We start from the raw sequence: 24,585 nt of genomic DNA, 5'->3' as shown, positions 1-24,585 counted from the left end.
TGTATGGGGGGGATGATGGGAGATGAGGGCTGTGTATGGAGGATGATGGGAGATGAGGGCTGTGTATGGGGGGATGATGGGAGATGAGGGCTGTGTATGGGGGGGATGATGGGAGATGAGGGCTGTGTATGGAGGATGATGGGAGATGAGGGCTGTGTAGGGGGGGGATGATGGGAGATGAGGGCTGTGTATGGGGGATGATGGGAGATGAGGGCTGTGTATGGGGGGGATGATGGGAGATGAGGGTTGTGTATGGGGGGGATGATGGGAGATGAGGGCTGTGTATGGAGGATGATGGGAGATGAGGGCTGTGTATGGAGGATGATGGGAGATGAGGGCTGTGTATGGGGGGGATGATGGGAGATGAGGGCTGTGTATGAAGGATGATGGGAGATGAGGGCTGTGTATGAAGGATGATGGGAGATGAGTGCTGTTACCACGTTTTCTCTACTGCTGCAGGACTTGTGACGTTCCTGCACGTGGCGCTCATCTCCGCGGTTCAAGATCCCGGACACTTTCTTGGTCTTATTGGAAGCCCAAGTAGTCTTGTTCTGGCCGATCTAACCCGCATGCTGCATCCTGGATTCCTGGATCATGTGACTGAGGCGTAAGTGCTGTATGGTTGGTGCCATGTGTAGTCTTCTCCTGTGTATTAAGTGTGATGTGTAGTGATCTGTGAAGCAAGTGTCAGGGTCCATTTACACTATGAAATTAGCGCGGAGACCCTCTGTGCAACCCCTGAGGAGGAGGAGAAGGGCAGAACTCTGTGCAACCCCTGAGGAGGAGGAGGGCAGAACTCTGTGCAACCCCTGAGGAGGAGGAGGGCAGAACTCTGTGCAACCCCTGAGGAGGAGGAGGAGGGCAGAACTCTGTGCAACCCCTGAGGAGGAGGAGGAGGGCAGAACTTTGTGCAACCCCTGAGGAGGAGGAGGAGGAGGGCAGAACTCTGTGCAACCCCTGAGGAGGAGGAGGGCAGAACTCTGTGCAACCCCTGAGGAGGAGGAGGAGGAGGGCAGAACTCTGTGCAACTCCTGAGGAGGAGGAGGGCAGAACTCTGTGCAACCCCTGAGGAGGAGGAGGAGGGCAGAACTCTGTGCAACCCCTGAGGAGGAGGAGGGCAGGACTCTGTGCAACCCCTGAGGAGGAGGAGGAGGAGGAGGGCAGAACTCTGTGCAACCCCTGAGGAGGAGGAGGGCAGGACTCTGTGCAACCCCTGAGGAGGAGGAGGAGGAGGGCAGAACTCTGTGCAACACCTGAGGAGGAGGAGGGCAGAACTCTGTGCAACCCCTGAGGAGGAGGAGGGCAGGACTCTGTGCAACCCCTGAGGAGGAGGAGGAGGAGGGCAGGACTCTGTGCAACCCCTGAGGAGGAGGAGGAGGAGGAGGAGGGCAGAACTCTGTGCAACCCCTGAGGAGGAGGAGGAGAAGGGCAGAACTCTGTGCAACCCCTGAGGAGGAGGAGGGCAGAACTCTGTGCAACCCCTGAGGAGGAGGAGGAGGAGGAGGGCAGAACTCTGTGCAACCCCTGAGGAGGAGGAGGAGGAGGGCAGGACTCTGTGCAACCCCTGAGGAGGAGGAGGAGGAGGGCAGAACTCTGTGCAACCCCTGAGGAGGAGGAGGAGAAGGGCAGAACTCTGTGCAACCCCTGAGGAGGAGGAGGGCAGAACTCTGTGCAACCCCTGAGGAGGAGGAGGAGGAGGAGGAGGGCAGAACTCTGTGCAACCCCTGAGGAGGAGGAGGAGGAGGAGAAGGGCAGAACTCTGTGCAACCCTGGAGGAGGAGGAGGGCAGAACTCTGTGCAACCCCTGAGGAGGAGGAGGGCAGAACTCTGTGCAACCCCTGAGGAGGAGGAGGGCAGAACTCTGTGCAACCCCTGAGGAGGAGGAGGAGGGCAGAACTCTGTGCAACCCCTGAGGAGGAAGAAGAGTGCAGAACTCTGTGCAACCCCTGAGGAGGAGGAGGAGGGCAGAACTTTGTGCAACCCCTGAGGAGGAGGAGGGCAGAACTCTGTGCAACCCCTGAGGAGGAGGAGGAGAAGGGCAGAACTCTGTGCAACCCCTGAGGAGGAGGAGGAGGAGGGCAGAACTCTGTGCAACCCCTGAGGAGGAGGAGGAGGGCAGAACTTTGTGCAACCCCTGAGGAGGAGGAGGGCAGAACTCTGTGCAACCCCTGAGGAGGAGGAGGAGAAGGGCAGAACTCTGTGCAACCCCTGAGGAGGAGGAGGAGGGCAGAACTCTGTGCAACCCCTGAGGAGGAGGAGGAGAAGGGCAGAACTCTGTGCAACCCCTGAGGAGGAGGAGGAGGGCAGAACTCTGTGCAACCCCTGAGGAGGAGGAGGGCAGAACTCTGTGCAACCCCTGAGGAGAAGGAGGAGGAGGGCAGAACTCTGTGCAACCCCTGAGGAGGAAGAAGAGTGCAGAACTCTGTGCAACCCCTGAGGAGGAGGAGGAGGGCAGAACTCTGTGCAACCCCTGAGGAGGAGGAGGAGGAGGAGGGCAGAACTCTGTGCAACCCCTGAGGAGGAGGAGGAGGAGGAGGAGGAGGGCAGAACTCTGTGCAACCCCTGAGGAGGAAGAAGAGTGCAGAACTCTGTGAAACCCCTGAGGAGGAGGAGGGCAGAACTCTGTGCAACCCCTGAGGAGGAGGAGGAGGAGGGCAGAACTCTGTGCAACCCCTGAGGAGGAAGAAGAGGGCAGAACTCTGTGCAAACCCTGAGGAGGAGGAGGAGGGCAGAACTTTGTACAATCCCTGAGTAGCTGTCAGTGGAAGCTAGCTAACTCTTGGGGGCAGAGGGTTCCCTCTCCCAGTTAGGCTCTGCAGATAGAGCTGAGCATGGAGAGGGGGAGCTGGGGGGCTACAGTGTCACATACAGATAGAGCGGAGCATGGAGAGGAGGAGCTGGGGGGCTACAGTGTCACATACTACAGATAGAGCGGAGCATGGAGAGGAGGAGCTGGGGGCTACAGTGTCACATACTACAGATAGAGCGGAGCATGGAGAGGAGGAGCTGGGGGGCTACAGTGTCACATACAGATAGAGCGGAGCATGGAGAGGGGGAGCTGGGGGGCTACAGTGTCACATAAAGATAGAGCGGAGCATGGAGAGGAGGAGCTGGGGGGCTACAGTGTCACATACAGATAGAGCGGAGCATGGAGAGGAGGAGCTGGGGGGCTACAGTGTCACATACTACAGATAGAGCGGAGCATGGAGAGGAGGAGCTGGGGGTCTACAGTGTCACATACTACAGATAGAGCGGAGCATGGAGAGGAGGAGCTGGGGGGCTACAGTGTCACATACAGATAGAGCGGAGCATGGAGAGGAGGAGCTGGGGGGCTACAGTGTCACATACTACAGATAGAGCGGAGCATGGAGAGGAGGAGCTGGGGGGCTACAGTGTCACATACTACAGATAGAGCGGAGCATGGAGAGGAGGAGCTGGGGGGCTACAGTGTCACATACTACAGATAGAGCGGAGCATGGAGAGGAGGAGCTGGGGGCTACAGTGTCACATACTACAGATAGAGCGGAGCATGGAGAGGAGGAGCTGGGGGGCTACAGTGTCACATACAGATAGAGCGGAGCAAGGAGAGGAGGAGCTGGGGGCTACAGTGTCACATACAGATAGAGCGGAGCATGGAGAGGAGGAGCTGGGGGGCTACGGTGTCACATACTACAGATAGAGCGGAGCATGGAGAGGAGGAGCTGGGGGGCTACAGTGTCACATACAGATAGAGCGGAGCATGGAGAGGAGGAGCTGGGGGGCTACAGTGTCACATACTACAGATAGAGCGGAGCATGGAGAGGAGGAGCTGGGGGGCTACAGTGTCACATACTACAGATAGAGCGGAGCATGGAGAGGAGGAGCTGGGGGCTACAGGGTCACATACAGATAGAGCGGAGCATGGAGAGGAGGAGCTGGGGGGCTACAGGGTCACATACAGATAGAGCGGAGCATGGAGAGGAGGAGCTGGGGGGCTACAGTGTCACATACTACAGATAGAGCGGAGCATGGAGAGGAGGAGCTGGGGGGCTACAGGGTCACATACAGATAGAGCGGAGCATGGAGAGGAGGAGCTGGGGGGCTACAGTGTCACATACAGATAGAGCGGAGCATGGAGAGGGGGAGCTGGGGGGCTACAGTGTCACATACTACAGATAGAGCGGAGCATGGAGAGGAGGAGCTGGGGGGCTACAGTGTCACATACTACAGATAGAGCGGAGCATGGAGAGGAGGAGCTGGGGGCTACAGTGTCACATACTACAGATAGCATGGAGAGGGGGAGCTGGGGGGCTACAGTGTCACATACAGATAGAGCGGAGCATGGAGAGGAGGAGCTGGGGGGCTACAGTGTCACATACTACAGATAGAGCGGAGCATGGAGAGGAGGAGCTGGGGGGCTACAGTGTCACCTACTACAGATAGAGCGGAGCATGGAGAGGAGGAGCTGGGGGGCTACAGTGTCACATACTACAGATAGAGCGGGAGCATGGAGAGGAGGAGCTGGGGGGCTACAGTGTCACCATACTACAGATAGAGCGGAGCATGGAGAGAGGAGCTGGGGGGCTACAGTGTCACATACAGATAGAGCGGAGCATGGAGAGGAGGAGCTGGGGGGCTACAGTGTCACCTACTACAGATAGAGCGGAGCATGAAGAGGAGGAGCTGGGGGGCTACAGTGTCACATACAGATAGAGCGGAGCATGGAGAGGAGGAGCTGGGGGGCTACAGTGTCACATACTACAGATAGAGCGGAGCATGAAGAGGAGGAGCTGGGGGGCTACAGTGTCACATACAGATAGAGCGGAGCATGGAGAGGAGGAGCTGGGGGGCTACAGTGTCACATACTACAGATAGAGCGGAGCATGAAGAGGAGGAGCTGGGGGGCTACAGTGTCACATACAGATAGAGCGGAGCATGGAGAGGAGGAGCTGGGGGCTACAGTGTCACATACAGATAGAGCAGAGCATGGAGAGGGGGAGCTGGGGGGCTACAGTGTCACATACTACAGATAGAGTGGAGCATGGAGAGGGGGAGCTGGGGGGGCTACAGTGTCACATACAGATAGAGCGGAGCATGGAGAGGAGGAGCTGGGGGGCTACAGTGTCACATACAGATAGAGCGGAGCATGGAGGGGAGGAGCTGGGGGCTACAGTGTCACATACAGATAGAGCGGAGCAGGGAGAGGAGGAGCTGGGGGGCTACAGTGTCACATACTACAGATAGAGCGGAGCATGGAGAGGAGGAGCTGGGGGGCTACAGTGTCACATACAGATAGAGCGGAGCATGGAGAGGAGGAGCTGGGGGGCTACAGTGTCACATACTACAGATAGAGCGGAGCATGGAGAGGAGGAGCTGGGGGCTACAGTGTCACATACTACAGATAGAGCGGAGCATGGAGAGGAGGACGCTGGGGGGCTACAGTGTCACATACTACAGATAGAGCGGAGCATGGAGAGGAGGAGCTGGGGGGCTACAGTGTCACATACAGATAGAGCCGAGCATGGAGAGGAGGAGCTGGGGGGCTACAGTGTCACATACTACAGATAGAGCGGAGCATGGAGAGGAGGAGCTGGGGGGCTACAGTGTCACATACTACAGATAGAGCGGAGCATGGAGAGGAGGAGCTGGGGGCTACAGTGTCACATACAGATAGAGCGGAGCATGGAGAGGAGGAGCTGGGGGCTACAGTGTCACATACTACAGATAGAGCGGAGCATGGAGAGGAGGAGCTGGGGGCTACAGTGTCACATACTACAGATAGAGCGGAGCATGGAGAGGAGGAGCTGGGGGGCTACAGTGTCACATACTACAGATAGAGCGGAGCATGGAGAGGAGGAGCTGGGGGGCTACAGTGTCACATACAGATAGAGCAGAGCATGGAGAGAAGGAGCTGGGGGGCTACAGTGTCACATACAGATAGAGCGGAGCATAGAGAGGAGGAGCTGGGGGGGCTACAGTGTCACATACTACAGATAGTGCGGAGCATGGAGAGGGGGAGCTGGGGGGCTACAGTGTCACATACAGATAGAGCGGAGCATGGAGAGGAGGAGCTGGGGGGGCTACAGTGTCACATACTACAGATAGAGCGGAGCATGGAGAGGAGGAGCTGGGGGGCTACAGTGTCACATACTACAGATAGAGCGGAGCATGGAGAAGAGGAGCTGGGGGCTACAGTGTCACATACAGATAGAGCGGAGCATGGAGAGGAGGATCTGGGGGGCTACAGTGTCACATACAGATAGAGCGGAGCATGGAGTGTCACATACAGATAGAGCGGAGCATGGAGAGGAGGAGCTGGGGGGCTACAGTGTCACATACTACAGATAGAGCGGAGCATGGAGAGGAGGAGCTGGGGGCTACAGTGTCACATACTACAGATAGAGCGGAGCATGGAGAGGAGGAGCTGGGGGGGCTACAGTGTCACATACAGATAGAGCGGAGCATGGAGAGGGGGAGCTGGGGGGCTACAGTGTCACATACAGATAGAGCGGAGCATGGAGAGGAGGAGCTGGGGGGGCTACAGTGTCACATACTACAGATAGAGCGGAGCATGGAGAGGACGGGTCTACAGGCGATGGGTGATGGAAGGAGAGAGGGACTGATGTGGGTGGATTCCACTGGTGGGGATGGGTGATGGAAGGAGAGAGGGACTGATGTGGGTGGATTCCACTGGGGGGGATGGGTGATGGAAGGAGAGAGGGACTGATGTGGGTGGATTCCACTTGCGGGATGGGGGATGGAAGGAGAGAGGGACTGATGTGGGTGGATTCCACTGGGGGGATGAGTGATGGAAGGAGAGAGGGACTGATGTAGGTGGATTCCACTGGGGGGGATGGGTGATGGAAGGAGAGAGGGACTGATGTGGAGAGATTCCACTGGGGGGGATGGGTGATGGAAGGAGAGAGGGACTGATGTGGAGGGATTCCACTAGGGGGATGAGTGATGGAAGGAGAGAGGGACTGATGTGGAGGGATTCCATTGGGGGGGGGGGGATTGGTGATGGAAGGAAAGAGGGACTGATGTGGGTGGATTCCACTGGAGGGGATGGGTGATGGAAGGAGAGAGGGACTGATGTGGAGTTATTCCACTGGGGGGATGGGTGATGGAAGGAGAGAGGGACTGATGTGGAGTGATTCCACTGGGGGGGGGGGATGGGTGATGGAAGGATAGAGGGACTGATGTGGGTGGATTCCACTGGGGGGGATGGGTGATGGAAGGAGAGAGGGACTGATGTGGGTGGATTCCACTGGGGGGATGGGGGATGGAAGGAGAGAGGGACTGATGTGGAGTGATTCCACTGGGGGGGGGATGGGTGATGGAAGGAGAGAGGGACTGATGTGGAGTGATTCCACTGGGGGGGGGGGGTGATGGAAGGACAGTGGAACTGATGTGGGTGGATTCCACTGGGGGGGATGGGTGATGGAAGGAGAGAGGGACTGATGTGGGTGGATTCCACTGGGGGGATGGGTGATGGAAGGAGAGAGGGGCCGATGTGGGTGGATTCCACTGGGGGGGATGGGTGATGGAAGGAGAGAGGGACTGATGTGGGTGGATTCCACTGGGGGGATGGGTGATGGAAGGAGAGAGGGACTGATGTGGAGGGATTCCACTGGGGGGGGATGGGTGATGGAAGGAGAGAGGGACTGATGTGGGTGGATTCCACTGGGGGTGATGGAAGGAGAGAGGGACTGATGTGGAGTTATTCCACTGGGGGGATGGGTGATGGAAGGAGAGAGGGACTGATGTGGAGTGATTCCACTGGGGGGGGGGGATGGGTGATGGAAGGAGAGAGGGACTGATGTGGGTGGATTCCACTGGGGGGATGGGGGATGGAAGGAGAGAGGGACTGATGTGGAGTGATTCCACTGGGGGGGGATGGGTGATGGAAGGAGAGAGGGACTGATGTGGAGTGATTCCACTGGGGGGGGGGTGATGGAAGGACAGTGGAACTGATGTGGGTGGATTCCACTGGGGGGGATGGGTGATGGAAGGAGAGAGGGACTGATGTGGGTGGATTCCACTGGGGGGATGGGGGATGGAAGGAGAGAGGGACTGATGTGGGTGAATTCCACTGGGGGGGATGGAAGGAGAGAGGGACTGATGTGGGTGGATTCCACTGGGGGGATGGGTGATGGAAGGAGAGAGGGACTGATGTGGAGGGATTCCACTGGGGGGGATGGGTGATGTAAGGAGAGAGGGACTGATGTGGGTGGATTCCACTGGGGGGGGATGTGTGATGGAAGGAGAGAGGGACTGATGTGGGTGGATTCCACTGGGGGGCTGGGTGATGGAAGGAGAGGGACTGATGTGGGTGGATTCCACTGGGGGGGATTGGTGATGGAAGGAGAGAGGGACTGATGTGGAGGGATTCCACTGGGGGGGATGAGTGATGGAAGGAGAGAGGGACTGATGTGGGTGGATTCCACTGGGGGGATGGAAGGAGAGAGGGACTGATGTGGGTGGATTCCACTGGGGGGATGAGTGATGGAAGGAGAGAGGGACTGATGTGGGTGGATTCCACTGGGGGGGATGGGTGATGGAAGGAGAGAGGGACTGATGTGGGTGGATTCCACTGGGGGGATGAGTGATGGAAGGAGAGAGGGACTGATGTGGAAAGATTCCACTGGGGGGGATGGGTGATGGAAGGAGAGAGGGACTGATGTGGGTGGATTCCACTGGGGGGATGAGTGATGGAAGGAGAGAGGGACTGATGTGGGTGGGTGTTGGTAGCTTTGTAGACAGAGTGCTTATAGGAATAGTGAGCTTGGTGTAAGTGATAGAGAATTAGTTGCTTCTAGGTGGATGGGGTGGATGAGCAGTACTCACAGGTTGTTGTTCCTCAGACTTTTCTTTTAGTTGACGTGATCACCAGATATCGTTATCGTATCAACCAATAATGTAGCTTTACCACCGGATCAACATCTAATCACAGGAGGGGTATCACATGTAAAACAACTTTTAATCTGTCACTTACACGGGACCACTGGCAGCACTGTGGCAGCTACACTGGACCACTGGCAGCACTGTGGCAGCTACACTGGACCACTGGCAGCACTGTGGCAGCTACACTGGACCACTGGCAGCACTGTGGCAGCTACACTGGACCACTGGCAGCACTGTGGCAGCTACACGGGACCACTGGCAGCACTGTGGCGGCTACACGGGACCACTGGCAGCACTGTGGCAGCTACACGGGACCACTGGCAGCACTGTGTCATCACCGGCAATGAGTGACAACTAGCAGGATACTTGCCTGCTGAGACCTCCTCCATCCTGCCTATTCAGCGTGTTTCTTGAAGCCCTATGATTGCTTAGCGGGGGGGAGGGGCTTTTAGTGGCCGGGTGACACTTGTTGTTTCTGTGTGTTTTGTGGGGATATTAAAATTTATGTTTTAATTGTGATACCCCTCCTGTGATTGTATCTGATTCTAAAGTGGTCACTGACTGTGTCACCTTAGAGGAAGCTTGAGAAGGAATTGCCAAAAGGATATTATATGTATGTATAGTAATAGAAGGAAACAGCTAAAATATATATATATAGTAATAGGAGGTAACAGCTATAATATACATACAGTGGGAAAAAAAGTATTTAGTCCGTCCCCAATAGTGCAAGTTCCACCACTTACAAAGATGAGAGGCGTCTGTAATTGACACCATATTAGACCTCAACTATGGGAGACAAAATGAGAAAACAAATCCCGAAAATCACATTGTCTGACTTTTTAAGAATTTATTTGCAAATTATGGTGGAAAATAAGTATTTGGTCAGTAACAAAATTTCCTCCCAATCCTTTGTCCTATCTCCTTTGTTGGCAATGACAGAGGTCACACGTTTTCTGTAAGTTCTCACAAGGTTGGCGCACACTGTTGTTGGTCTGTTGGCCCATTCCTCCATGCAGATCTCCTCTAGAGCAGTGATGTTTTGGGGCTGTCGCTTGGCAACACGGACTTTCACCTCCCTCCAAAGGTTTTCTATAGGGTTGAGATGTGGAGACTGGCTCGGCCACTCCAGGACCTAGAAATGCTTCTTACCAAGCCGCTCCTTGGTTGCCCTGGCGGTGCGCTTTGGATCATTGTCAGCCACGTTTCATCTACAATGCCCTTGCTGATGGAAGGAGGTTTGCACTCAGTATCTCCCGATCCATGGCCCCATTCATTCTTTCATGTACCCGGATCAGTCGTCCTGGCCCCTTTGCAGAGAAACAGCCCCAAAGCCTGATGTTCCCCCCCCCCCCCATGCTTTACAGTAGCTATGGTGTGTGATGGATGCAACTCAGTTTTCTTTTTCCTCCAAACACGACAAGTTGTGTTTCTACCAAACAGTTCCACTTTGGTTTCATCAGACGATAGGACATTCTCCCAATACTCTTCTGTATCATCCAAATGCTCTCCAGCAAACTGCAGACGGGCCCAGACATGTACTGGCTTAAGCAGTGGGACACGTCTGGCACTGCAGGATCTGAGTCCCTGGCACTGGCGTAGTGCCTTACTGATGGTAGGCTTTGTTACATTGGTCCCAGCTCTCTGCAGTTCATTCACTAGGTCGCCCCACGTGGTTCTGGGATTTTTGCTCACCGTTCTTGTGATCATTTTGACCCCACGGGGTGAGATTTTGCGTGGAGCCCCAGATCGAGGGAGATTATCAGTGGTCTTGTATGTCTTCCATTTTCTAATTATTGCTCCCACAGTTGATTTCTTCACTCCAAGCTGGTTGCCTATTGCAGATTCAGTCTTCCCAGCCTGGTGCAGGGCTACAATTTTGTTTCTGGTGTCCTTTGACAGCTCTTTGGTCTTCACCATAGTGGAGTTTGGAGTCTGACTGTTTGAGGGTGTGCACAGGTGTCTTTTTATACTGATAACAAGTTTAAACAGGTGCCATTACTACAGGTAATGAGTGGAGGAAAGAGGAGACTCTTAGGGTATATTCACACGGGCGGGCTCGCAGGGAGATTCTCGCTGCGAGCCTGGCAGTTCCCATACACTACATACTTGCTGCGGTCTAAACGACCGCAGCGAGTATGTAATTCTGCCGCCCTTAACCCCTTCTGCTCCCGGCCGGCTCCCCCGCTGTAAGCATACTTTACTTGTCCTTGCTGCACGGGTCCGGTGTCCTGCTCTCCTGTCCGGACTATTAGTGTGTTGCCCAGCCGCAGCCACTGATTGGCCGGGCGGGAGAGCAGGACGCCGGACCCGTGCAGCAAGGACAGGTAAAGTATGCTTACAGCGGGGGAGCCGGGCGGGAGCAGAAGGGGTTAAGGGCGGTATAATTACATACTCGCTGCGGTCGTTTAGACCGCAGCAAGTATGTAGTGTATGGGAACTGCCAGGACCTGCCGGGCTCGCAGCGAGAATCTCGCTGCGAGCCCGCCCGTGTGAATATACCCTTAACCCTTTAAGGACATGGCCCATTTTCGTTTTTACGTTTTCGGTTTTTCCTCCTTGTGTTTAAAAGGTCATAGCACTTGCATTTTTTCCACCTAGAAACCCACATGACCCCTTATTTTTTGCGTCACTAATTGTACTTTGCAATTACAGGCTGAATTTTTGCATAAAGTACACTGCGAAACCAGAAAAAAATTCGAAGTGTGGTGAAATTGAAAAAAAAAAACGCATTTCTTTTATTTGGGGGAAATGTGTTTTTACGCCATTCACCCTGGGGTAAAACTGACTTGTTATGCATGTTCCTCAAGTCGTTATGATTAAAACGATATATAACATGTATAACTTATATTGTATCTGATGGCCTGTAAAAAATTCAAACCGTTGTTAACCAAAATACGTTCCTTAAAATCGCTCCATTCCCGGCTTATAGCGCTTTTATCCTTTGCTCTATGGGGCTGTGCGAGGTGTCATTTTTTGCGCCATGATTTGATCTTTCTATCGGTACCTTGATTGCGCATATACGTCTTTTTGATCACTTTTTATTACATTTTTTCTGGATTTGATGCGACCAAAAATGCGCAATTTTGCACTTTGGGATTTTTTTGCGCTGACGCCGTTTACCGTACGAGATCAGGAATGTGATTAATTAATAGTTCGGGCGATTACGCACGCGGCGATAGCAAACATGTTTATTTATTTATTTGTTTACTTTTATTTAAAACCTGGGAAAAGGGGGTGATTCAGACTTTTATTAGGGAGGGGGCTTTTTACTATTAACAACACTTTTTTTTTTTTTTTTTACACATATACTAGAAGCCCCCCTGGGGTTAGGGTTATTCCCCCCCTGGGGTTAGGGTTATTCCCCCCCTGGGGTTAGGGTTATTCCCCCTGGGGTTAGGGTTATTCCCCCTGGGGTTAAGGTTATTCCCCCCCTGGGGTTAGGGTTATTCCCCCCCTGGGGTTAGGGTTATTCCCCCTGGGGGACTTCTAGTATATACACTGTGATCTCTCATTGAGATCTCTGCAGCATAGATATGCTGCAGAGATCCATGAGATCGGCACTCGTTTGCTTTCGGCTGCTGCAGCCGGAAGTAAACGAGTGCCGAGCCGAGGACGGCGCCATCTTGGACGCGTCCCCGGCCGGCATCAGTAACGGAGATCGCTCCTCCGGGACAAGGTCCCGGAGGAGCGATCTCCCCCACTAGACACCAGGGAAACGTTGCCTCCGGTAATCGGAGGCAGCTGTCAACTTTGACAGCTGCCTCCGATTAGCTAATTAGCGGGCACGGCGATCAGACCGTGCCCGCTAATAGCAGCGGTCCCGGGCTACACGCGGCACCCGGGATCGCGGCACTTCAAAGCGGGGCCGCCGCGCGGCCCCGCTTTGAAGTGCAAGTGAGGACATAGGACGTACCGGTACGTCCTATGTCCTTAAGAGGTTAAAGAAGAAGTTACAGGTCTGTGAGAGCCAGAAATCTTGATTGTTTATAGGTGACCAAATACTTATTTTCCACTGTAATTTGCAAATAAATTCTTACAAAATCAGACAATGTGATTTTCGGGATTTGTTTTCTCATTTTGTCTCTCATAGTTGAGGTCTAATATGGTGTAAATTACAGTTATGATGTAAATTATCATGTTTTTAAGTGGAAGAACTTGCACTATTGGTGACTGACTAAATACTTTTTTTCCCCACTGTATATATATATATATATATATATATATATATATATATAGTAATCGGAGGTAACAGCTATAATATTTATAATAATAGGAGGTAACAGCTATTTTATATATACTGTGTATATATATATATATATATATATATATATATATATATATATATATATATATATAGCCTCCTTCCCCACATCCTGGCCCCTCCAGGGAAAGAAGGGATTCAGATCCACCACCACCACCGGGCTCTCAGGAACTCTTTTCTGGACCCTTCCCTGAGTCAGAGCAACCGGAGCAGTCGCTCTGTCCTGATGCCCAAATTATGCAGCTCATGCAGTCAGTGGGTGATGAGAGTGGGGACTTGCAAGCGGGGTTGGAAGAGGCGTCTGATGATGACGATGAGACCCGGTTGTCAGACAGTGAGGTTGTTGTCATGGATGTAACTCAGAGTGAGGAGGAGAGTGAGGAGCTGGTGGATGAGGACGAGGTGACTGACCCGAGCTGGGTGGATAAGCCTAGTGAAGACCATGCTTCTGAGGGGGAGGCAAGATCACCCGCAGGACCGGTTGGAAGAGGTAGAGGGGTGGGCAGAGGGAGAGGCAGGGGCAGAGCGAGTAGATCAGCAACTGTTTCACGGAGTCAAACTCCCGTGGCCAGGCCTAGATGTTCCCAAGTCTGGAGGTTTTTTTTTTAAAGAAAGTGCGGATGACCGACGGACTGTAGTGTGCAATGTGTGCCACGCCAGGATCAGCAGGGGAGCCACCACTACCAGCCCCCGCAGGCATATGAGTGCTAAACACCCCACTTAGTGGAACCAAGGACGTTCAGTTACTGCAAGTTGCACCCCTGCTCCTTCCCCTGTGTCAGGTGCTGGCTCTGTCAGTCCCCCTATCCAGGCCCCAGGCAGGAGCGCCTCCCACCCTACACGCACCCCTTCACCTCCACTATGCTCCACCCCCTCCAGCAAGGTGTCCAAGCGCAGCATTCTACTGTCCCTGCAGCAGACCTTTGAACGGAAGCGCAAATACACGGCCACTCACCCGCATGCACAAGCCCTCAATGTGCACATAGGCAAACTGCTGAGCTTGGAGAAGCTGCCCTATTGGCTGGTTGAGAAAGAGGCTTTTAGGTACCTCATGGCGGTGGCTGTCCCTCGATACTCTGTCCCCAGCCGCCACTACTTTTCACGGTGTGCCGTCCCAGCCCTACACCAGCACGTGTCGGATAACATCATCCGTGCCCTGACCAACGCGGTCAGCGACAAGGTCCACCTAACCACGACACGTGGACAAGTGCTGGTGGGCAGGACACTATATCTCCCTGACGGCACATTGGGTCAACTTGGTGGAGGCTGGGACAGAGTCTGACCCTGGTTCCGCTCATGTGGTGCCCACCCCGAAGATTGTGGGCCTACCTCGGTCGCGGTCTCTCATGGGTTGTACACCTCTTTTTCCTCCTCTTCTTCCTCCTCCTCCTCTCTATTTCCCTCCACGAGCATGTCGCCTCCATTTTGTAGCATCAGCAGTTTGGTGGGTAAGCGCCAACAGGCGGTGTTGAAACTGCTGAGCTTAGGTGACAAGAGGCACACGGCCCAGGAGCTGTTTCAGGGCATCACGGCGCAGTCAAATTTTTGGCTCGCGCCACGGAGCCTCAAACCAGGCATGGTTGTGTGTGACAACGGGCGAAACCTGGTGGCGGCTCTGCAACTTGGCAACCTCACTCATGTACCATGCCTGGCCCACATGTTCAACCTAGTGGTGCAGCGGTTCCTTAAGACCTACCGCAATTTGCCTGACTTGCTCACCAAGGTGCGGCGCATCTGTCCGCATTTCCGCAAGTCAACCACGGATGCTGACACCCTTAGGGCAGCGCAAAGGTCAACTGCCAGCTCACCGACTGCTGTGCGACGTGCCCAGGAGGTGGAATTCCACCTTCCAGATGGTAGCCAGGGTTTACCAGCAACGCAGAGCCATTGTGGAGTGCCAGATGTCAACCTCGGTAAGAAGCGGTAGTCAGGTCAGTCAGCTACCTCAAATCTACAATGAGGAGTGGATGTGGATGTCTGCTATCTGTCAGGTACTTGGGTCCCTTTGAGGAGTCAACACAGATGGTCAGCGGAGATGACGCCATAATCAGCCTCACCATCCCGCTGCTGTGTCTGCTTCAAACCTCCCTGCTCAGCCTGAAGTCTGACACTTTGCCTTCGTCTCAGGAGACGGGTGAAGAACAGCCGCTGCTAGATAGCCCTGACCTGTTCCTGACGTCAGTTTCTCAACACCGAGTAGAGGATGAGGAGAATGAAGAAGAGGAGGAAGAGGAGCAGACTGCTGCCGCCACTGAAGAGGGTACCTATGCTCAATCCTTAGTTGTTGAGTGTGTATGGCCTGAAGAGGAGGATTTGGTGGTGGAGGAGGAGGAGTAGAAGGAGGAAATTGAGGCTAGTGAGGAGAGGGAGTTTTTGCGTGTTGGGACCCTGGCGCACATGGCTGACTTTGTTAGGCTGTCTTTCCCATGACCCTTGGGTTAAAATTTTTTTTGACAACACCAATTACTGGGTGTTCACCCTCCTGGACCCTCGGTACAAACAGAACTTGGCCACTCTCATTCCTGCCGTGGAACGCAGTATGAGAGGGAATCAATATCAACAGGCCCTGGTGCAGAAGCTGAAAATGTACTTCCCATCTGACACCACTAGCGCCAGGGGACGTAGTTCTGTGGGCCAAGAGCGGGGGAGAGGAGCGGTGGAGCAGGCAGCTTGTCATGGGGCAGGGGAACACTCTCCAAGGCCTTTGACAGTTTCATGGCACCCCAGCAAGACTATGTCAACCGTCCCCAGTCTAGACAGAGTAGGGGGGAAGCCTTCAGGGACATGGTGAGGAAGTACCTTGCTGACCATACCAACGTCCTTACCGATCACTGCTTCCTACAACTACTGGGTTTCAAAGCTGGATACGTGGCCCAAACTGGCGCTTTACGTCTTGGAGGTGCTGGGCTGCCGCTAGCGTGTTGTCAGAGCGGGTCTTCAGTGCAGCTGGTGCCATCATCACTGATAAGCGCACCCGCCTGTCCACTGACAGGCTGACGTTTATAAAAATCAACAAAGCCTAGATTTCACCTGATTTCAACTGTCCACCCAGGGGAAGCAGCTCAACATGAAGATTCTTGGTATCTCCTCTCCTTCTCTTCCTTCAATTCTCAGCCAACTGCCAAGTCTTCTTTCACCATGCAGGGTCTGGCCTAATTATTGGGAGGCTCAATTGCTTCCTCACTCCTAATGGTTCTCTGTGTCCTCACTGCCATGTTTTGACGTCACACTACGTCTGCGGATGAGCGGGACTGGTTGATGGGGGCCCGCCAATCGCGCCCCCGCCAACCAGCCAGCTGTTTTATTTTATTATTTTTTTTGTCTAGCCGGGGCCGGGGCCTCACCACCCCTAGTCGAGAGGCATGAGGTGTACCCTTGATGGTGACTGACAGCTGGCCAAGCCAGTTAGCTGTCAGCACCCGGGTTCATGTCCACTAAATATCCCAGCCCCTGGACTCACTCCAATTTTTGGGTGGGGTCACTTGCTTCCTCACTCACTTTTAATGGTTCTCTGGGTGCTCAATGCCATGCTGTGTCTGGCCTAATTTTTGGAAGGCTCACTTGCTTCCTCACTCACTTTTAATGGTTCCCTGTGTTCTCACTGCCATGCTGTGTCAGGCTGAGTTTTTGGGTGGTCCCTTTGCCTACCTCTGTTTTAACCAGGCTGTTGCAGAGAATTAGACATAATGGTGCGATTAGGCAGCCTCAGAGGCATGCATACATGCTGCCCCTGCTGTATCCTGTCCATTTCCGTTGTGTTTCCATTAATTTCTGAGGTTGACAGGTATTCACACGACCTTCCCTCTACCGAACTTAAAGGGGTATTCCCCCCAAAATTATTTTTGCATTAATACGTTGCCCACCCGTAGCTTTCCATCTTTACAATATAAAGTTATTATGGATTCTGCACAGTTTTGCTGTTATCCAGATGCGTTCACCGCCACGGATTGCATAGAATCATCAGCTCTCAGTCCAACCCGACACGCTCCTTGCTCCTGGCCCCGACCCTCCGAGACGGCATCACGTGTCCTACATCTCTTCAATGGGCCGGGTTAGCGCTTCTAACCCGGCCAATCTGAAGTGAGGGAGGACACAGACAGGGGATGGCTTCTGTAAGAGAGGGAGACAGTGATCAGTGCAGCTGTCACTGTCTCCCTTTCTAACAGCAGCCACCCCTGTCACCCGCATGGTATGGCCCCAGCCCCAGTGCTCACCCCCTGACTTTTCCCCCTGACTATGCCCCCTTGCTCGTGTCGGCGCTTACCGGCGGCATCCTTCCCCCCCATCACCAGTGGCTCACTCACCTGCAGCAACCGCCCTCAGCTGGGCTTACCAGCAACTGCCCTCCAGCACCCACCCGCTGGTATCATTTGCATGCCAGCACTCCCGCGGGTCTTTCGTGGCGGGGTATACAGGCAGCAACCCATACCCCTCCCCCCGTGAGGGCCGTGGGTAACAGAGGTGCCGCGGGACTCGGGTGCCGCAAGTGACCAGCTCTGTGCACAATCATAAGGCTGCATTTACACGTTCCGTGATCCTGACGGATAACGGACGTGGAATGGCAGTAACGGAGTTCCCCCGCGGCCGGACAGCATCTGTAATTAGATGCTGGGAGCGAGGGAGACTGTATTCATAAACGCTGCGCTGTACTGTCAGCGCCACACGGCTGCTTCAGTACAGCACGGCGCTTGTGTGAAAACAGTCTCCCCCTCTCCCAGCATCTAATTACAGATGCTGTCTGGCCGCGGGGGAACTCCGTCACCGCCATTCCACGTCCGTGAGGATCACGGAACATGTAAATGCAGCCTAAGAAACTCGCCCGGCCCGCGGCAAGCGCCCCCAGCAATCCCATTCCCCGTAACTCCCCCGCGGCACCTACCCCAACACCCGCACCCGGAACTGGCCCGGCCCACGGCAAGCGCCCCCAGCAATTGCCCCCCACCCCCGGTAACTCACCCGCAGCGGCGGCACAACCCCCCGCCCCCCCCCCCGGAAGTCACCAGGCCCGCGGAAAGCACCCCCAGCAATCTCCCCCACCCCCCGGTAACTCACCCACAGCGGCGGAACTCTCCCGGCCCGTGGCAAGCGCCCCCAGCAATCGCCCCCACTCCCGGTAACTCACCCGCAGCTGCGTCACCACCCACACCCGGAAGTCTCCCGGCCCGCGGCAATCTCTCCATCCCCCACCCCCGGTAACTCACCCGCAGTGGCGGAACACCCCCCCCCCCCCCCCGCACCCGGAACATGCCCGGCCCGCGGCAAGCGCCCCCAGCAATCTCACCCCCCCCCCTCTTCCCCTCTCCGTAACTCACCCGCAGCGGCGGCACCACCCGCACCGGGAACTTGCCCGGCCCGCGGCAATAGCCCCCAGATACAAACCCCCCGTGACTCACCTGCTATTTCACTCAACTCTGCTGGATCCCACAATCGACTCTACTATATCACACAAGCAACTCTACTATATCACACAATCAACTCTGCTGCATCACACAATCAACTCTAATGTATCACACAATCAGCTCTGCTGCATCACACAATCAACTCTACTATATTACACAATCAACTATGCTGCATCACACAATCAACTCTGCTGCATCACACAATCAACTCTGCTGCATAACACAATCAACTCTGCTGCATAACACAATTAACTGTTTTGCTCACTCAACACTTATTCAACTCTGCTCTACAACTCACTGAACTGTGCTATATCTTGTGAATATCAGCTCTGCTACATCATGTATCAGACAGACATAAGCATTGCATGATGGGAGATGTAGTTTTCTGGCCGGCGCCATGTTGGATATAGTTCGGCTTTTTAAAAAAACTTGTAACTATAGAACGGAAGAAGCTAGAAACACGGGAGATGGCTCAAAATTCTCAGGGGGACTTGGTGAGTACGAATGGCTAGGTTTGGGAGCATTTTATTTTTTTAGCTCTTGGGGAGAATACCCCTTTAAGTCTCCTGCAAAAATGCTTGAGTCTCCCATTGACTTCAATGGGGTTCGTTACTCGAAACGAGCACTTTAGTATCGGGAGATATTCGTGCATCTCCCGTGCACCCGAGCATTTTAGTACTCGCTCATCACTACTGATAACACAGCAGCTGGATATGTGATATATAAGTTACTGTACAGTATAGCAGCATGTGGTGTATAATGTATAGTAACTGTATAACCCTGATAACACAGCAGCTGGATATGTGATATATAAGTTACTGTACAGTATAGCAGCATGTGGTGTATAATGTATAGTAACTGTATAACCCTGATAACACAGCAGCTGGATATGTGATATATAAGTTACTGTACAGTATAGCAGCATGTGGTATATAATGTATAGTAACTGTATAACCCTGATAACACAGCAGCTGGATATGTGATATATAAGTTACTGTACAGTACAGCAGCATGTGGTGTATAATGTATAGTAACTGTATAACCCTGATAACACTGCAGCAGCTGGATATGTGATATATAAGTTACTGTACAGTATAGCAGCATGTGGTATATAATGTATAGTAACTGTATAACCCTGATAACACAGCAGCTGGATACGTGATATATAAGTTACTGTACAGTATAGCAGCATGTGGTGTATAATGTATAGTAACTGTATAACCCTGATAACACAGCAGCTGGATATGTGATATATAAGTTACTGTACAGTATAGCAATCAGCATGTGGTGTATAATGTATAGTAACTGTATAACCCTGATAACACAGCAGCTGGATATGTGATATATAAGTTACTGTACAGTATAGCAGCATGTGGTATGTAATGTATAGTAACTGTATAACCCTGATAACACAGCAGCTGGATATGTGATATATAAGTTACTGTACAATATAGCAGCATGTGGTATATAATGTATAGTAACTGCATAACCCTGATAACACAGCAGCTGGATATGTGATATATGTTACTGTACAGTATAGCAGCATGTGGTATATAATGTATAGTAACTGTATAACCCTGATAACACAGCAGCTGGATCTGTGATATATAAGTTACTGTACAGTATAGCAATCAGCATGTGTTGTATAATGTATAGTAACTGTATAACCCTGATAACACAGCAGCAGCTGGATATGTGATATATAAGTTACTGTACAGTATAGCAATCAGCATGTGGTGTATAATGTATAGTAACTGTATAACCCTGATAACACAGCAGCTGGATATGTGATATATAAGTTGCTGTACAGTATAGCAGCATGTGGTGTATAATGTATAGTAACTGTATAACCCTGATAACACAGCAGCTGGATATGTGATATATGTTACTGTACAGTATAGCAGCATGTGGTGTATAATATATAGTAACTGTATAACCCTGATAACACAGCAGCTGGATATGTGATATATAAGTTACTGTACAGTATAGCAATCAGCATGTGATGTATAGTAACTGTATAACCCTGATAACACAGCAGCTGGATATGTGATATATAAGTTACTGTACAGTATAGCAGCATGTGGTATATAATGTATAGTAACTGTATAACCCTGATAACACAGCAGCTGGATATGTGATATATAAGTTACTGTACAGTATAGCAATCAGCATGTGATGTATAGTAACTGTATAACCCTGATAACACAGCAGCTGGATATGTGATATATAAGTTACTGTACAGTATAGCAGCATGTGGTATATAATGTATAGTAACTGTATAACCCTGATAACACAGCAGCTGGATATGTGATATATAAGTTACTGTACAGTATAGCAGCATGTGGTGTATAATGTATAGTAACTGTATAACACTGATAACACAGCAGCTGGATATGTGATATATAAGTTACTGTACAGAATAGCAGCATGTGGTATATAATGTATATTAACTGTATAACCCTGATAACACAGCAGCTAGATATGTGATATATAAGTTACTGTACAGTATAGCAATCAGCATGTGGTGTATAATGTATAGTAACTGTATAACCCTGATAACACTGCAGCTGGATATGTGATATATAAGTTACTGTACAGTATAGAAATCAGCATGTGGTATATAATGTATAGTAACTGTATAACCCTGATAACACAGCAGCAGCTGGATATGTGATATATAAGTTACTGTACAGTATAGCAATCAGCATGTGGTGTATAATGTATAGTAACTGTATAACCCTGATAACACAGCAGCTGGATATGTGATATATAAGTTACTGTACAGTATAGCAGCATGTGGTATATAATGTATAGTAACTGTATAACCCTGATAACACAGCAGCTGGATATGTGATATATAAGTTACTGTACAATATAGCAGCATGTGGTGTATAATGTATAGTAACTGTATAACCCTGATAACACAGCAGCTGGATATGTGATATATAAGTTACTGTACAGTATAGCAGCATGTGGTATATAATGTATAGTAACTGTATAACCCTGATAACACAGCAGCAGCTGGATATGTGATATATAAGTTACTGTACAGTATAGCAACATGTGGTATATAATGTATAGTAACTGTATAACCCTGATAACACAACAGCTGGATATGTGATATATAAGTTACTGTACAGTATAGCAGCATGGGTATATAATGTATAGTAACTGTATAACCCTGATAACACTGCAGCTGGATATGTGATATATAAGTTACTGTACAGTATAGCAGCATGTGGTATATAATGTATAGTAACTGTATAACCCTGATAACACAGCAGCAGCTGGATATGTGATATATAAGTTACTGTACAGTATAGCAGCATGTGGTGTATAATGTATAGTAACTGTATAACCCTGATAACACAGCAGCTGGATATGTGATATATAAGTTACTGTACAGTATAGCAGCATGTGGTATATAATGTATAGTAACTGTATAACCCTGATAACACAGCAGCTGGATATGTGATATATAAGTTACTGTACAGTATAGCAGCATGTGGTATATAATGTATAGTAACTGTATAACCCTGATAACACAGTAGCAGCTGGATATGTGATATATAAGTTACTGTACAGTATAGCAGCATGTGGTGTATAATGTATAGTAACTGTATAACCCTGATAACACAGCAGCTGGATATGTGATATATAAGTTACTGTACAGTATAGCAGCATGTGGTATATAATGTATAGTAACTGTATAACCCTGATAACACAGCAGCTGGATATGTGATATATAAGTTACTGTACAGTATAGCAGCATGTGGTATATAATGTATAGTAACTGTATAACCCTGATAACACAGCAGCTGGATATGTGATGTATAAGTTACTGTACAGTATAGCAATCAGCATGTGGTATATAATGTATAGTAACTGTATAACCCTGATAACACTGTAGCAGCTGGATATGTGATATATAAGTTACTGTACAGTATAGCAGCATGTGGTATATAATGTATAGTAACTGTATAACCCTGATAACACAGCAGCAGCTGGATATGTGATATATAAGTTACTGTACAGTATAGCAGCATGTGGTATATAATGTATAGTAACTGTATAACCCTGATAACACTGCAGCAGTTTGTAGATACAGGATGGAGCTGCAGATCCCCATAATGTAGGAGCGTAGTACAACAGGCTAGAATAAAGAACCAGGGCTGCTGTCAAAGGTCTGTGTGGTCACATGACAGCCATGGGGAAGGGGTGTGTGTCAGTAAGTGAGAATCACAGAGTTGTGCAGGAGGACAGTGACAGAATCTTTTCTGTACAGCAGTGTGTATAGCTGAGTGTAAGTGTGGGCACATTATAGCAGCAGTGTATATAGCTGAGTGTAAGTGCAGGCACATAGCAGCAGTGTATATAGCTGAATGTAAGTGCTGGCACATTATAGCAGCAGTGTGTATAGCTGAGCGTGAGTGCAGGCACAGTATATCAGCAGTGTATAACTGAGTGTGAGTGCAGGCACAGTATATCAGCAGTGTATAACTGAGTGTGAGTGCAGGCACATTATAGCAGGAATGGAGAGGATGGGAAAAACAAGGGCTGACAGAGACTGCAGGGAGCAGGAAGGAATGAGCAGGACAGATGTGGGCACATACATGCAGCGCTCTCTGTCCGGGGAGAGAGGGGTTACAGCTATGGAGAGATTATCTCCACAGTCCTGTCCCCTGATGTACGCCCCAGCCTGAAGTGGATCTGCTATGATGTGGAAGGTGAAGGAGACTTCTTGGGTCAGAGTACAGAGCTGTAGACCCCGCTATGCAGACCATGCCCCTCCCCCACTCCCCCTCCCACCCAGTACAGGGAGCTCTTACTCCAAGATACAATTAAGAAAAACTGTGATCTCTTCTTGCAAAACATTCTCAATCCAAGATACTGTTAAACCAAGGTACCACTGTGTATGTGTCTGTGTATATATATATATATATATATATATTATAGCTTTTACCCCTATATATGTATATATATATAATCTTTTACCTCCTATCGTTTATTACAGGCATAGTTCTTACATTTATTGACTTGCCACTGATCTCTTCACAGCTGCCGGGTGTCGGGCTGGGACACCTCTCGGACCCTTGTGGATGTTGTCAGTCTCACATCTCAGCTCCTTTGTGTCCCTCTGTCTCTTGACATCTCCACTGAAACTTTACATGAGATCTTGAGGACCCTGAGACAAGAAGTAGTGGTGGCTTCTCTCCTCCAGGTAGCAGTGACCTTGGTGTAGCCGGCTCTTACATCCTTTCCTGCTGTGGTCAGAACATGACTGGTATCTTGTCTTTCAGGCATGTTCTCTGCTTCCGGAGGGGCAGGCTCAGACCCCACTCTGTCTTCTTAGCCGACTGGTTCTCATGGAGGAAGAGTTCTTGTCGCAGTTCTTTTCTAAGGCTTCCTCCTCAGAGGATGTGGTGTCATGGATGAGCAGAGCGCTGGGGTCGGGGCCGGACTGTGTAGTCATTGAGCTCCTGACTCTGTTCAGTCACTTGATTCGAGCATCGGCCGCACACTCCTCCCTAGTGCACCGAGCTGTTGGAGATTGGGATACGCTCCTTTGCCGATGCCTTCAGACTTCGGATGCGGAGATGAGATCGGCTGCCTGTTCTTTGGCTGGAAACTTCTCACGTCTTGGAGAATCTCTTTCAGCTTCAATAGTGAAGAAGCTTGTGGACTGTCTGTCGGATCCAGATACCCGAGTGCGGAGAGCTGCCGCGTTTGCTGTGGGGAATTGTGTCTACCATAAATCCTTTCCTGGAGACGGCGGCTTCTGGGTGTCCAGTGCAGCATCTCAGTTATTAATGTTGTTACGTGACCCACAAGCAAAGACTCGAGTCCATGCAGCCGCGGCTTTGGGGAACCTTGGTTCAGTGTCCCATGATGAGGCAGATCTTCCTCCCCTGCCGATGAAGGTGCCGGAGTCCTTGCTTCATGCAGCTTGTACAGACCAGGAGGAGCCGGTGCGCTTGGCTTCTGTCATCGCACTGCGCAGTCTTAGTGGCATCTCCACCTTCTGTCAGGTACCACATTGTC

General features: G+C 51.2%; 1 protein-coding gene across 2 annotated transcripts in view; it reads left to right on the top strand.

Moving 5' to 3' along the window:
* STK36 (serine/threonine kinase 36) overlaps positions 1–24,585 on the top strand; it is a 146,743-nt gene that overhangs the window by 113,694 nt on the left and 8,464 nt on the right. For both annotated transcript variants that reach the window (XM_069984782.1, XM_069984783.1), the window contains exons 24-26: positions 460–607; positions 23,602–23,764; positions 23,844–24,572. In XM_069984782.1, coding sequence (XP_069840883.1) covers positions 460–607; positions 23,602–23,764; positions 23,844–24,572 — 1,040 coding nt within the window. The remainder of the gene's footprint in view (positions 1–459; positions 608–23,601; positions 23,765–23,843; positions 24,573–24,585) is intronic.

Source organism: Dendropsophus ebraccatus, chromosome 9, assembly GCF_027789765.1.
Source record: "Dendropsophus ebraccatus isolate aDenEbr1 chromosome 9, aDenEbr1.pat, whole genome shotgun sequence".
Classification (NCBI taxonomy): Eukaryota; Metazoa; Chordata; class Amphibia; order Anura; family Hylidae; genus Dendropsophus; species Dendropsophus ebraccatus.
The sequence above is the reverse complement of the archived record's forward strand: the minus strand, read 5'-3'. Positions and strand labels throughout refer to the sequence as shown.